This window comes from Natrix helvetica, assembly GCF_964273705.1.
Source record: "Natrix helvetica genome assembly, chromosome: 1".
Classification (NCBI taxonomy): domain Eukaryota; kingdom Metazoa; phylum Chordata; class Lepidosauria; order Squamata; family Natricidae; genus Natrix; species Natrix helvetica.
The window spans coordinates 89412707-89426166 of NC_138548.1; the positions used below are offsets into that span (position 1 = coordinate 89412707).

Here is a 13460-nt window from a genome sequence, read left to right on the forward strand (position 1 = left end):
TACACAACATATTAATCAGGAATTACAAAGCAAAGTAATTGGCTTTTCAAACATTAAGCCACAAACTAATCAACTACCTTATAGGCTTGATATGTTGTTTGAATTCAGGTGTCGAATATAGTTCTATTGTATTAATACTACAAAATCTGTAACAAGATTTATTTATTTATTTAGTTTGTCAAACATGTTTTAAAAAATAACAGGTATAAGTATAAACATGGACATGAACACAGTAAATGGGTATGAATAGATGGAGGTAATAGGACAGGGACGGTAGGAACGCTGGTGTGCTTATTCATGCCCCTTACAGACCTCTTAGGAATAGGTTGAGATCAACAGTACACAGTTTTAGGTTAAAATTATGGAGGTTTGGGGATGTAACAACAGTCAGGTAGTACATTCCAGGCATTGACCACTCCGTTGCTTTATCTCTAGGTGACTAAAACAGAAAAAACTTACAAAGGACTCTGTAAACCTGCAGTTAAGAATTGCCTTTACCAGGGTTCCTTATAATGAGTGCTATTAATATACAGAAGCAAATAAGCTTATGCAAACCTTTTTAGATCTCTCAGCAGGAAATGCAAATATAGAAGGCAACAGCCATTATATGTTACCATAAATCAGGTGTACTTTATGATCCAATCAAGAAGTGAATTAACTGGTTTTAGCAATCGATGTTCCCAGAAACCTGTTTCATATACTGTTTTGCAACTCACTATATGTGTCACTGCCTGAAAAGAGAGCTTGAATACGTCAGCTGGAACAGAATATGACAGCAAAAATTTAATTGGAAACCAAGAACTGTGAACATATTATGACAGTGTTTTCAACTTTGCTTTTTAAAAAAAATTCTGGAACCATTCCAAAGATTTTGTACACACCTTGCTTAACTATGACTAAATTAATCATGGCTTCCTTAATCAAAATATCTGGACTTGGCCCAAAGTCACACAACATCCTTGGCTAACATTGGGATGGCTAGTAATAAGAGGATGTATGTACTATGAAAGTAGACTTACAAAGACCTTTGTAACTGTTTTTGCGAGAAAATATTTTCCCTGCCTTTTAAAACACATTTTGTTCTTTTATCAGCAAACATAAAACACAAAACAGAAAAAACAGATGGACAATCATGCAACATTAATAACAAAAAAAGGATCTTGTGTACAAAAAAAGACACACACGCACCCAACCCTAACCGCATAATTTAGAATGCAATCTTACATACACTTATAGATTTACTTTTGAATACAAATAGCATGCAAATGCGAATAGATAAATAGGTGCCACTTCAGTAGGAAGCTAATAGCGTTCCATGAGCCCCTGCTATAGTCATGCTAGCCACATGACCATGGAAATGTCTTTGGACAAGGCTGGCTCCCTCTGCTAAGAAACAGAGATGAACACCGCCTCCTACAGTCGAGCACGATTGGGAAAGGAAATCCTTTACCTTTACCACCTCAATTTAGAAAACATGGACTGAAGGGGGGGGAAATGAGAGAGAAAAAAACCCCACTACTTGCTCAATGTGCTTGAAGCGTTTCACAGTCTAAAACGGAGCACCATGGCTGTAGAAGCTCCTTTGTTCCCTTGCACAGTAATTACCTATCTAAAAAAAATACTATTTCCTCCTTTCCTGAAAAAGTTCAAAGTAGCTAGCCATGTTAAAACCTGTCCCACCACCCTAATCAGATTAACAGTCCCTTCTCCCCAAAGATCCGATAATCAGGAATTAACATTAATCCAGGTGTGTGTGTGTGTGTGTGTGTATGTATGTATGTATGTATATGTGTATATAAACACACTGCCTTTTGATGCTTTTGAAGTCCTAAGCATGTAAAAGATCTCAAGCTAATGACCTCTAAATCAAAGACTCTTTGATTTTCACTGTAGTGTGTGTACACCTTTAGCAGTCATTAAAAATGTTTCAACTTTTGTCTATTACTATCGGAAGTCGCTCTTCTAAGAGCGGATCCCAGTTGGCAACGGATTAATATTGGGGAGAAAAAAACCCCATTATTGATTGCGTTGACTCGGCACATCTGTTTTTCAGTAATCCCCCTCCTTTTTTATGCCATCACAAAACATTCAAAGGCCGCCCCTATCGGAACTGCTTATTTCTGCGAGACCCGACCACCACCAGAGGGCGCTCGTCCGTCAACAGACGGCGAGGAGCTAACCTCCCCCCACCCCCCGCCAGGCTCCTGCCTATTTGCCGATTGGCTGAGAACTTGGTTTACGTCCCTGACGCGAGGAAAGGGGCCTCGCGCGTCCGTGCGCCGCTTGCTCTCGCCGCGGCGAAACCTGCGCGGTTCTCGGCACGATGGTCCTGGTCGGCTTAAGGTCTCCTTGGACCGGGCCGGGCAGAGGCGGGGCTGGCGCTGCGGCCTCTGAGTAGCAGCCCCAAAGCACTAGGGCCGCTCTTGTTTTACTTTTCCCGAGGGGGCGGGGGCACCGTGCTGCGGGTTGGTTCCCTCCTGTCAGGTAAGCCTGTCATTCTCCTCCCGTTCCCGTCCCCGTCCCTCCCCCTTAAGAGAAGAAGGGGGGGTTGTCCTCTAACGTCCCAACCGGAAGTGTTTTCCCTGCGTCAAGCCCCGCCCCTTTATGAAGGAGGGGTCCCTTCGCTGCTCTATAGCCCTGCCATTAATGAGCGCCTGATCCGACGGGGACTCCATTGTGGGACTTTCGGAGGTGCCGAAACGGAGCTTCCTCCAGGTTTGTTCCTCCAAGCGATCCCTCTCCAGCCGGAGAGAGAGAGAGAGAGAGGCGGGCTTCGGAAAGCCGGAACCCAGGGAGAGGCTCGGTTGACTCATTTGGGTGGACTCATTTGTAAAGCCCCATAATTTTAACCTAAGACTGTCTACCGTTGACCTCACCCCATTCCTAAGAGGTCTGTAAGGGGCATGCATAAGCGCACCAGCGTGTCTACAGTCCCCTGTCCTACTGTCCCCACTTATTCTTATCCATTTCATGTATTCATAATCATGTTTATACTTGTGTCTGTTACCTTATACATGCTTGACAAAATAAATAAATTAAATTAAAGCCCCCGAGACTCTGGGTAAAGAAATCAGTGTCGTATACCCCACCTGTATCCTTGGGCTAAAATGAACCACATAAATGAAGCTCCCTTGCAATGTTGGTCCTAGTTTATTCAAGCCATTGATCCGAGTAGAGTGCATTACTCAGCGGGGGTCTTCAAGAATACTTCATAAACAAAAGTCTGATCGACTGTCATATTTAGGTTTGCCACCTCTGATAGTACTTTTTATGGGGAGTGGACAGAACATTGCCTAAAAATGGCTTAAGTGTGCAAGGTCGATGACACAGCTGGATTAAAAGAGAGAGAGAGAAAAGGCTTCTTCCTTGTCCTTGAGCCGGTATTTGACAGCTGAGTGGGTTTAAGCTTATTTGTTTTTATTCTGTTAGCCCCTTGAGAACTCACTGCGGTGTACAGTTTAAAACGTTAAACACATCAATATTAGGTCCTGTGCAGGGCACATTAGGGAGCAAGTGCTTTCCAGTGATTTCTATAATTTACATTAACTTTGGTGTGGTCCCAAGGGACATTGATCGTTTTAATTTTCCTTAAGTGTTTGGTGCCAAGTTTTCCAAGACTGGCCTTGTTTCCTCTTTCCTCCAGGAGGTATTCAGTGTAGGGCAACTTTGGGATGCTGGTCTTTAGGCGTACATAAGATATGGCCAACAAGCCGCATTCGACATTCATTCACCATCGATAGATGTTGTAAATCTGGTCTTTGTAATGCCCCTTCACTAGTGATGTCACGATATGAGACACGGAGGTTTCTTCACAAGCAGCATTGTTAGAAAACTTTTGACTGTTTAATCATCTTGATTGTACAGTTCCATGTTTCACATGCATATATTGCAGTTGGTATGATAATACCCTTGAAAGTTTTACCTTTGTGGTAATAGTTATGGCTGCTTTAACCAAAATGTTAAACTGGAAGAAGGATATTCCAGCATCATGAGTGTTTCAAGAATAGATGCATCTGTGTTTCAAACAACTTTATAAGAAGGTTGGGCTGCTATACTGTTCTTTTTTTACAGTAACGTCAATATAATATGAAACAATAAGTTGTGCATGTGTCTTTAGCTAGTCATAGTGATGTTACAGTCATTCCACCCATGCTGTTTGGCCTTCTCTGTGACACCTGATTCTACACTAGCTTTGAAAAAAGGAATTGCTTACCTGGAAACTTTTGGCTACTTAATTAAATAAGTATTTTTATGTTTATCAGTAAAGCTGCTTATCTCAAGAATGTCAGTAGTGCTGGGTGAGTCAGGTATTTCTTTTGAGATGTTAGGTTGTTTAGTAACACTTGACACTTATCACAATGATATTATGATCATGAGCATATGATTCTTGATATTTGCAAGTATTTGAACTTTATAGTAGGGAAAGCTTAATGAGCACTGTATCTGCAGTGGAGCTTTTAATTTGAAATCATAACGTACTAAACTAGAATAAAATATTCTAAAAAATGTTGGAAGCAGCATTCAATGAGATATAAAAAGTTGCTGTCTGCAAAATAAAGTAGTATCCTACTGTGTTTCTGTATAACTATAATTCGATTTAATAAGCTTCACTCATTAAATAGAGGGCCATTCAGCCATTTTACTGAAATATTAACTTCAACATGGTTACATTTAATTTGTAAGTATAGAAGCAGAAGTGAGTGTGCCTCTTCTTTCCATTTAGCAAAGCAAGGGGCTCTAGCAGAGGTTAGTTTTAGTTTCCCCCAAACATGACTTGTTCTACACCACTTTTTTATGATATAAAACAACTTTATCCAGCCTAATGTTCAGCAGATATGTTGAAGTACATCTCATTTCATTCACAACCCCTGTGGGCAATTTATGTTGTTGATGATGATCGATGCTGTAGCCCAACATATTTAACTTCATCCATGTGGTATTTAATAATTACTTTTGACATTTTATTACTAATAGCTATACATCTAATTTCCTTAAATTAAAATATATGAGAAACAAGCATTTTTTCTAACCATGATCCTAAATATTTTTAGGAACCCTAGGGCATCTTTGATACTGGGTTTATTATGAAATTAATTATCAAATGTACAACCATGTTTTTTAAAAAAATAAGTCTTTTCTAGATAAATATGAACCTTAATTTATTATACTGAGTTATGGCAGAAACAATTGAAATTCAGTTTTGTACTGTAACATGATTTGTACCTGCACCTTTCATTCCTTCTTAAAAACAAGTTTACAGTCTTTTAAAGCTTGTCATATTACTTGATTATCAAGCTATGGTGGCCGTATTAATTTTTACCATCAATGAATATTGCATAGTGTTGTGAAGAGCAAAATGGGGTTGCTTAAGGCTGCCTCATTGATAATAATTGTGGAATATATGTGCTTGGTAAATGTTCTTCCCTTGATATCATTTTAGCAGTTCTTCTAACAAGTTTTTTGTTTGCTTGTTCCACAGTAAAATTTTCTTGTTTGCCTTCAAATATTGTTTTTATATAATAATGTTTTCGTGGATTTTGGGGTCTCTTGAATATTCAATTATTATTAAATTGTATTATATGGCATTTAGAATTCAGTTTGGGCATAAAATATTCTTAAATAAGCGAATGCTATTGTTTTTGTAGCGATCTTAAAATTATGTGGAGATGGGGCAGTGGAGATGATTCAGTAGCTAAATCTGAAGTAAGTATTAATTTAAAATCCTCATAATTTATATTTGAATGTTATTAATTTGAAGTTTCTATTTCTCAAATGTCTGACATATGGGAGATTTCAGAGTTCCTGGTGCTGCTTTTTATTCATGAGTGAAATGCAAGACAGATAAAGCAGTGGTGACACTGTGTTTTTAGTTTCTGTTTATTTTATCACTATCATGGATAAGAAATTTCAGTTATAGCATTAATGTTTGTTCAGTAATTGTAACACATCTTTAAGGATTCATTGAATTCTTATATTTCTGTATTTAAATCCTGCTTTGGGGCTGTTTTGAATAATGACAAAGTGGGATAGAAATGGTATAAATAATATATTACAGTAATACTTACAATTTTGATATTACAAAAATATTTTCTTTGTTACTAGGTTCACGGGTCTTCTCAAGTAGCAAGCATGTCGGTGGCTGATTTGACTGAACAGCTGGCTCAAACTAAACAATTGGTAGCACAACTCAAAGAACTTGTCAAAGAAAAAGATGATGACTTACACAAGAAAGATAAACAATTAAAGGTATTGTGTGTGGAGGGGGGCAGCTTCCAGTTGCTTTTGTGGCAAACTCCTTTTCTGAAATACTGTCTTAAATATTATTTTAAGATAATAAAATTGTATTTGAAATTGTGGTAATAATTAGGTGCAGCTTCCTTCTAAGCTATTTTAGGTTTGCATAAGTTGCCACATTTGGTTATCACTCAAAATGCAAAAACTTCTTATGTATGAACAGATGCTGTTGATGTGGTTAAAATTAGTAGTAGTTTTAACCATTTACTTGTATCGACTCTTGGTGACTTTATAGGCTCTCCATGCTATTGTCAAGGACAGCTTCTTTTAGTTGTTGGATGTTCAACTTTGATGGCATCAAGCCAGTGAGTTCTTTCCTTGCCCCTTCCTCTTGTTCCACTAACCATTTCTAGCATCCTTGACTTCTTCAATGAATTTGCACGAACAACATGGCCAAAGTAAATCAAACATAATCTTGTAATTTTGGCTTCTAGTGATGTTTTATATGGTTTTTTATATGATTCAGCATCTCTCTATTGGTTGCTCTTGCTGTCCATAGTATACAAAATAATTCACTCCAGCATCATAATTCAAAGACATCAGTTCTTCTTCAATCAGCCATTCTTAGTGTCCAACTCTCATATCCAAACATCATTGCTCTAAAAAAAAGCCTGTTTTTTTGTATTTATATCAGTATCTCTGTTTTTCCAGATCTTATTCATGTTAATCAATGCCTAAGGTTAATAATCTCATTTGATTTCAGGTATAGAATTGCCATCGTGAACAATTTTTGATCCAAGAAAGAAAAAATCTTGAACTAATTCAATTTCTTCTTTGTTGATTTTAAACATATCATGTCCACCTGCAGGTGTTGTCATTATCTTTGTTATGCTATGGTTAAAATTATCCTCTCTACATAGGTAGCTGTACTTCATCTATTTAGATATTGATATACATGGTTGTAATTAAAATAATATCTGCAAATTGTATTTTGTTTTAAAACAATGTATATACTCTACAGGAAGAAAAAGAAGCTTCTGACAGCAAGCTTTTCAAATTAAAACTTCAGAACAAAGCCAAAGTTGCATCATTAACTTCACAATTAGAAGAACTTAAGAAGCAAGTACCAGGAAATGCAGCACAAGATGGAAAATCTGGTCAAAAGAGAGTGAGTTCCATCCTTAAAAATAATATGTATTATAAAGCAGCTTTCCCCAACAAGTTCTTCTACAGTTGGTATAGTAGTTTTGTCCAGCATGGTCCTTAGGGGAAAAGGTCTGTGGAGACCCAGTGGGGGGAAGGAAGGTCTGTGGAGACATGATGAGGGAAGGAAAAGACCAGGAGGTACCCAAGGGAGGGAAATGTAGCATGGGGATCTTGAGGTGAAGGAGGCCTTGGAATGCCAGGCAGGTGGGCCTCGACCCGCGCTAAACCTCTCAGGGCCTCTCCCATCCCTAAGGCACCCTGGGCTTTGTTTAACAACTGATGCATTTCTTTAATAGCTGCATCAGGGAGAGCGGGGGATGAGGGCTTGTTCAGTTAGGCCATCTCACTTAATGGCTGTCATGACGTATGATCACAATGCGCAGGCTCCATTACAGTTGTGTGTCAAGGACTACTTATAGTTAACTACAACTGAAAAGATAGATTGCTTGAGAACTGCATGGTGAAACTTTGTGATGAAAACTGAACAGAGTTATTTTGTATGTGATTTTCCAGTTGTATGTTGGCGTATGTATAATTTGAATCAGTACAACATAATACTAGAAATGTTTTTTAAAAATAAGTGCCAACTTGTTCATGTATTCTCCTTTAAGTGAACAATTTATAAATCATACTAAGTTTTGTTTGACATATGAATGTAATATTTTTTTCACTCACCCTCAACTTTCTTACTCATTGCAATTAGAACAGTGGATGCATTCCAAAGCATATCTATTGAAACAAGTCTGAAATTAGCACCACTTGCAACTGCTGTTAGTTTCAGATCTAATTTAGTAGCTATGTTTTGGAACTAGTTTGTTAGAAATCATACTGCAATGGTAAAGGCCCTGTAAGATGGCAGCATTTAAGGAATCTGGAGTGTGCTGATCTTGTCCAAATCTTTAAAATTCAAGAAAATTTTAAATAAATCTTCCATTTCTTTCTCTCTCAAAATACGATGTGGGACATAGAACATCTTACATTTGAATAAAGAATTGCTGTTTACTGACCTCAACAGTCAGTCAGATGCAATATCTCACGTGGAAAGCTTCCGCTATCCTAAGCCATCAAATAAACTGATTGTGATTAACTTTTTAGGATGCAAACAAGAACAGAATTAATTTTGTTTCTACTTGAAAATTGTGTTTGGACTTTGTGCTTGAGGTGAAAAAAAATTAAACTTTGATTTTACATTTTGCAGATTAGATAAGTTTGTTGTTATAGAAATGGCTACTATACATTATTATATAAAAGTAAAAAGTTGAGATTTTATGCTATTACCTTATTCTACTATACCAAAAGGAGTCAGAAGTCAACGCTTTTTATTTTATTTTTCCTTCTGTCCTATACTTTTTCTCCTTCCCCCTTTTCTCTCTTATTTTCCTCTTGTTTTCTTTTGTATTTTCGTATTCTATATTATACTTTGATAAACTAATAAAAATTTGTTTTAGGATGCAAAGAAAAGTATTCTATTCTGAGTAGTTTTTATTTAAACCTCAAATTCTGTTTCAATTTTTTTTAAAAAATTGCCATAGCCAAGTTAAAATTTAAAAAAGAACTCTGAAACATGTTTTATTATTTTTTAATTTTAAAAAATATTTCTGCTATAGCAGGCATGTGGCTATTCTAATTATTTTAGTTTTTGTATTATTTGAAGCTAAGTTTTCAAATGTATGATTTCAGAGTGATCAAGATAGTGCTGCTGCAAGTCGTGGAAAAATATTGGTGCTCAGAAAGAAGGTTGAAGAACTAGAAAGACTGAATGCCCAAAAAAATGAAGAGCTCCAACAAAAGGTAAATTTGTATGAGTTTATTTCTTTATCTTGAGTGTTGGCGCTACTACTTAAAGACAGCTACTACTGAAATTTGTCTAAAGTTGCTGATAACAGAGCTGAAACATTCATGTTTTCTATCGATTAAAAAAGAACAAGATGTTAGTATAATTTCTATATATTTTAACCTAGATCTGTTGTAACCCATAAAGCAAAAAAAGTATGCTTTACATTATATATTTCAAATAAATTCCATTCCATCAAATTAATAATGTATAGGATTAAAACATTAAAACATTAGACGTTTAGTTATTGTGAAGCAGAATTGTATTTTTAAACACTTTAATTGGTTATGGAATATCCTTTTCTACTCTGTTGCCTGAACTGCTATAGTACTGTAAAACCTTTATTTCAATGACTGCCATTTTTCAGTCTTTGGATGTCATAGGTAAAATTTCCACCTGAGTAAATTCTGAAATATTGGATAGATCCGTTACATTGAAAGCAATCTGCATGAGACAATTAAATTTATCTTAGTTTTAGGACAACCACAGCAATGTGTGTCCTTTGAATGATGAAGTCATTTTTCATGTGTTGTAAATTATAATATTTGTGTCAATTTACATCATTTGTGTAATTGAGAGAAGTGATGTGTTAATATAACACATATTCAAGATGAGATACTCTCCTAAGTATTAATATGGAGAATGAAGTACAGGTTTCAACATCTAGAACTGGGACCAAGACTCTAGTATTAAGCAAAATGGTTGCTAAGTGGGAAATGTGACTGTGCTTTCCTTTTCTCACTCTCCCACTCTTTGGAATGCTCATCCTGGCAATGGGATAATTGGCAAGTTAGGAATTAATGTTTGTATTTAAATTCATTGGAAAGGAAGGGATTACAGGTGAGTAGGTAGACACATAATGGGGAATGCACATTAAAAGGAATATGTTGGTGTTGGCAGTCTTGAACATCCTCGGGGCTGGGAATGCTACACATAGAGCCAGATATGTGCATGTGTATGCGTACTATCTTGGAATTCCTTTCTCTCTAGTATCTCCACTCTGGGAAGTGGAGCAGAGAGAAAAAAAGGGTCAGGAAAGATTGTCTACAGCAGGGGTGTCCAAACTTGGGAACTTTAAGACTTGTGGACTTCAACTCCCAGAATTCCCGAGCCCCATGCTGGCTGGGGAATTCTGGGAGTTGAAGTCCACAAGTCTTAAAGTTCCCAAGTTTGGACACCCCTGGTGTACAGAGATTGCTTGGGTTTTTCTCCCCCTCCCTTCCTTTGCTTATGTAAGCAGTTTTTCTGCTCTGCAAAGGGGAGTGTTTGGACATGCCAACACTACCACATTTCTTTCTATGTGTATTCTCAATTGTCTGCTGGCTTACTTTTTTGTAATCCCTTCCTCTCCAAACTCTTCTCTCTGGAAATGGGGGGAAAATAGGCAAAAGTCAACAAACAGGCACATTATTAAGTGTGATGGCAGTCATGTAAATGCTGCAAAAGTAATAAATGTGAGTGTTGCTCGTACAGTTGTTTTTCAGGACCGTCCTAACTTCAAATGATTGCTGCAAGACAAGCAATAAGCAAGGTCTAATTGTAAAGCAAATAAACAATATTTTCTGAGTAAGAATCAGATTCTTCTAGAAGTGGCAATTTTTGTTCATACAGGTGTAGGTCAACCCAACTTTTGGGTGAAAAAAAATTGCGATTAAAAAAAAGGAGTTTAATGAGATAAAATAATAGGAAGAATGTAATTTGAGTATGATAGATATCTAATTAATTAAGTATTCTAGGCCATGTTTTTAGGACAAAACCAAACCTCCCAGGATGGCTTAAGTAATGTAATCATTATACCAAAATATAATCTTAACACAATCCTCAAATATGTATAATTGAATTGCTATTATAGTAATAGTAAGTGTGCCCTGGCTGGAATCCAGGGCACACTTATGGAAATAAGCATTTTTATTGGAGGCTCTTAGACTGGTTGCTAATTCCTTTCATATCTGTTGATTGCTATGAAAAAGCTTGCTTTTTAAGGATGGAATGGTACAAAAAGTAGCTGTGATGGTAATGAAATATTTCTAATGGAATGCTTCCAGATTGCTGAATTGGATGCTGCACACCAACGGGGTGCTGAACTGGATGCCATGCTTGCTGAGAAGCAAAAGAAACTAACTGAAAAAGAAGCCTACATAATAGATTTGCAGCTAGCCTGTGGATCAACTAATGATGCCAAAGAAATGCTAATACATAACAATGAATTAAAGGTATAACTAAACTGGGAACATATATGTGTTGTTTTACTTCTCATCAAGTTTGACAGTTTGATTAACATTCTGAATTGACTGTACTGTTGCTTTCTAAATAAAACCTGAGAAATAGATGAAGCATACCAATCTCTTGTTCGTTTCCATATTTTTTTCATGAACTTCAAAGAAGCAGATTTCCACAAAAGAAGCTTCATTGCAGAGCATGCAAATTCTAGTTCAGAACCTTACCAGGAAAGTCGGGGACAGTGAAGAAAGATGTAGCCTCCTCCAGGAACAAATTGCAAGTCTTAAAAGCTTTCAAACTAAAGAGAAGGAGCATTTTCAGGAAAGAGAAGCCATGTATACTCAAAATGTAAGTAAGTCTTCAGTACAAAATGTGTTTGCCTCACGGTGAGATGGCAAATAAGTTTAATAATAAAATTTCTCAAAATACAATTTGGGATTTGCTTGGCAGTGGCAATAGGAATATGATGATTTTAACCCTTTTTCTTAGAGAGATTATTAGACGTAAAATTGATGTTATTATTAAATTAGATAGGTGTTTCTGGAGTTATTTAAGGATCCATTTCATCCATGCTTAATTTCCACGGAAGTATTATGAATCAGTAAGAACTGAATGTTAACTTATATGATTATGTGTAACTCAGCTTTATGGAAATATTTGGTCTGGTTGTTTTTTAGATCCGTATGTTTCAAAATATTATCCAGGAAAAGGAAAAAGAGTTGATGAGACAGGCCCAGAAACACGAACAAGAACTTTTTAAAGTGGCTGCCAAATCTGATGCTAGTGCTGATCTAGAACAGGTAGAGAAAATTTATTTTATTTAATAGTATTGAGAATGGAATCTCAAGTTGATTTTTGGCATCCCTAATTGTGTGTGTGTTTGTGCTCACATTGCCAATTTCATTTTACAAATGGGTTACATCTGAAAAAAGGTTACATTTATTTAAACGTATACATATTCTTAAATTGTGCTCACCTAGTGACTATGTCCAGTTTTTTTCAGTGTTACAAAAAGGTTTGCTTGTGCTTTCTTCTGTCCCCCCTCTCCCCCCAATTTTGCAGTCTAGGCACATTTGATAGTATTTAAAAGACAGCTTAATGGAAATAAATAATTATATTTAATGATTTCTGAATTCCTTAATAACTAATGATTCTAGATTAGTTTGTGTAGATATTAACAGATATTTGATTTCTATGATGTCCTACAAGTATAAAATTTTATTACTATGAATAGGTAGCAATACAAGAAAACACTACAGGATAATGTTTTTGTTTTCAGAATAAAGTTGCTATTTTCCATTACTAATTAATGAATATATATATATATTTGTAATAGTTACTGAAAGCGTTAAAGCAGAAACTACATGAAAAGGAGGAAGTCATGCTTGGAAGGACACAGGTCATAGTCATGTTGCAACAAGAACTGGATGGCAAGGACCAACAACTGAAGGTAAGAAGTAAATTACACAGTCAAACAATTGTTGTTGTGGGATAAGCTGTTATAAAATATTTTTTTTTAAGTAAAGGCAAAGGAATCCCTGCAGATTTTACTCCGGTTGTCGTTGTAGGAGGCAGTGCTCATCTCCATTTCAAGGCCAATGAGCCAGTAGTGTCTGAAGACATTTGTGTGGTCATGTGGCCAGCATAATATCATGGAACGCTGTTACCTTCCCATTGAAGAGATGCCTGTTTTTCTCCAGCTGATGGCGCAGTGGGGTCCAGGAGTGGGTTATTCAATCCTTATTTGCCCAAGAGACTGAGTCAGAATTTAAGCCACGCCTCCAGATTCCCCTGCTGATATCCAATTCCGACTCAGTCTTGCGTGAAAAGAGATGTAAAAACTTTTGCTGTTAGAGATAATTGGTTTTCTTTCCTAGAATAATTTTAATTTTAATTTTATTTTCTTCATTTATTTCAATTAATTTGATGTTGCTATTGGATGGAAGGTGTTTGAACTTGGCTCACA

At 36.5% G+C, this 13460-nt stretch overlaps 1 protein-coding gene across 7 annotated transcripts in view; it reads left to right on the top strand.

Moving 5' to 3' along the window:
* Window positions 1–2237: 2237 nt before the first annotated feature.
* The window catches only part of LOC309383476 (uncharacterized protein), a 55402-nt gene continuing 44179 nt past the window's right edge, over window positions 2238–13460 (top strand). For 4 of the 7 annotated variants that reach the window (XM_081936080.1, XM_081936084.1, XM_081936085.1 and 1 more), the window contains exons 1-9: window positions 2592–2715; window positions 5646–5703; window positions 6103–6246; window positions 7256–7402; window positions 9121–9231; window positions 11320–11487; window positions 11657–11842; window positions 12172–12294; window positions 12831–12944. In XM_081936080.1, the coding sequence (XP_081792206.1) occupies window positions 5659–5703; window positions 6103–6246; window positions 7256–7402; window positions 9121–9231; window positions 11320–11487; window positions 11657–11842; window positions 12172–12294; window positions 12831–12944 (1038 nt within the window). In that variant the 5' untranslated portion in view covers window positions 2592–2715; window positions 5646–5658. Of the gene's footprint in view, window positions 2485–2590; window positions 2716–5645; window positions 5704–6102; window positions 6247–7255; window positions 7403–9120; window positions 9232–11319; window positions 11488–11656; window positions 11843–12171; window positions 12295–12830; window positions 12945–13460 lie in introns of those variants that run through there. The other 3 variants (XM_081936081.1, XM_081936082.1, XM_081936083.1) reach the window with 3 other exon arrangements.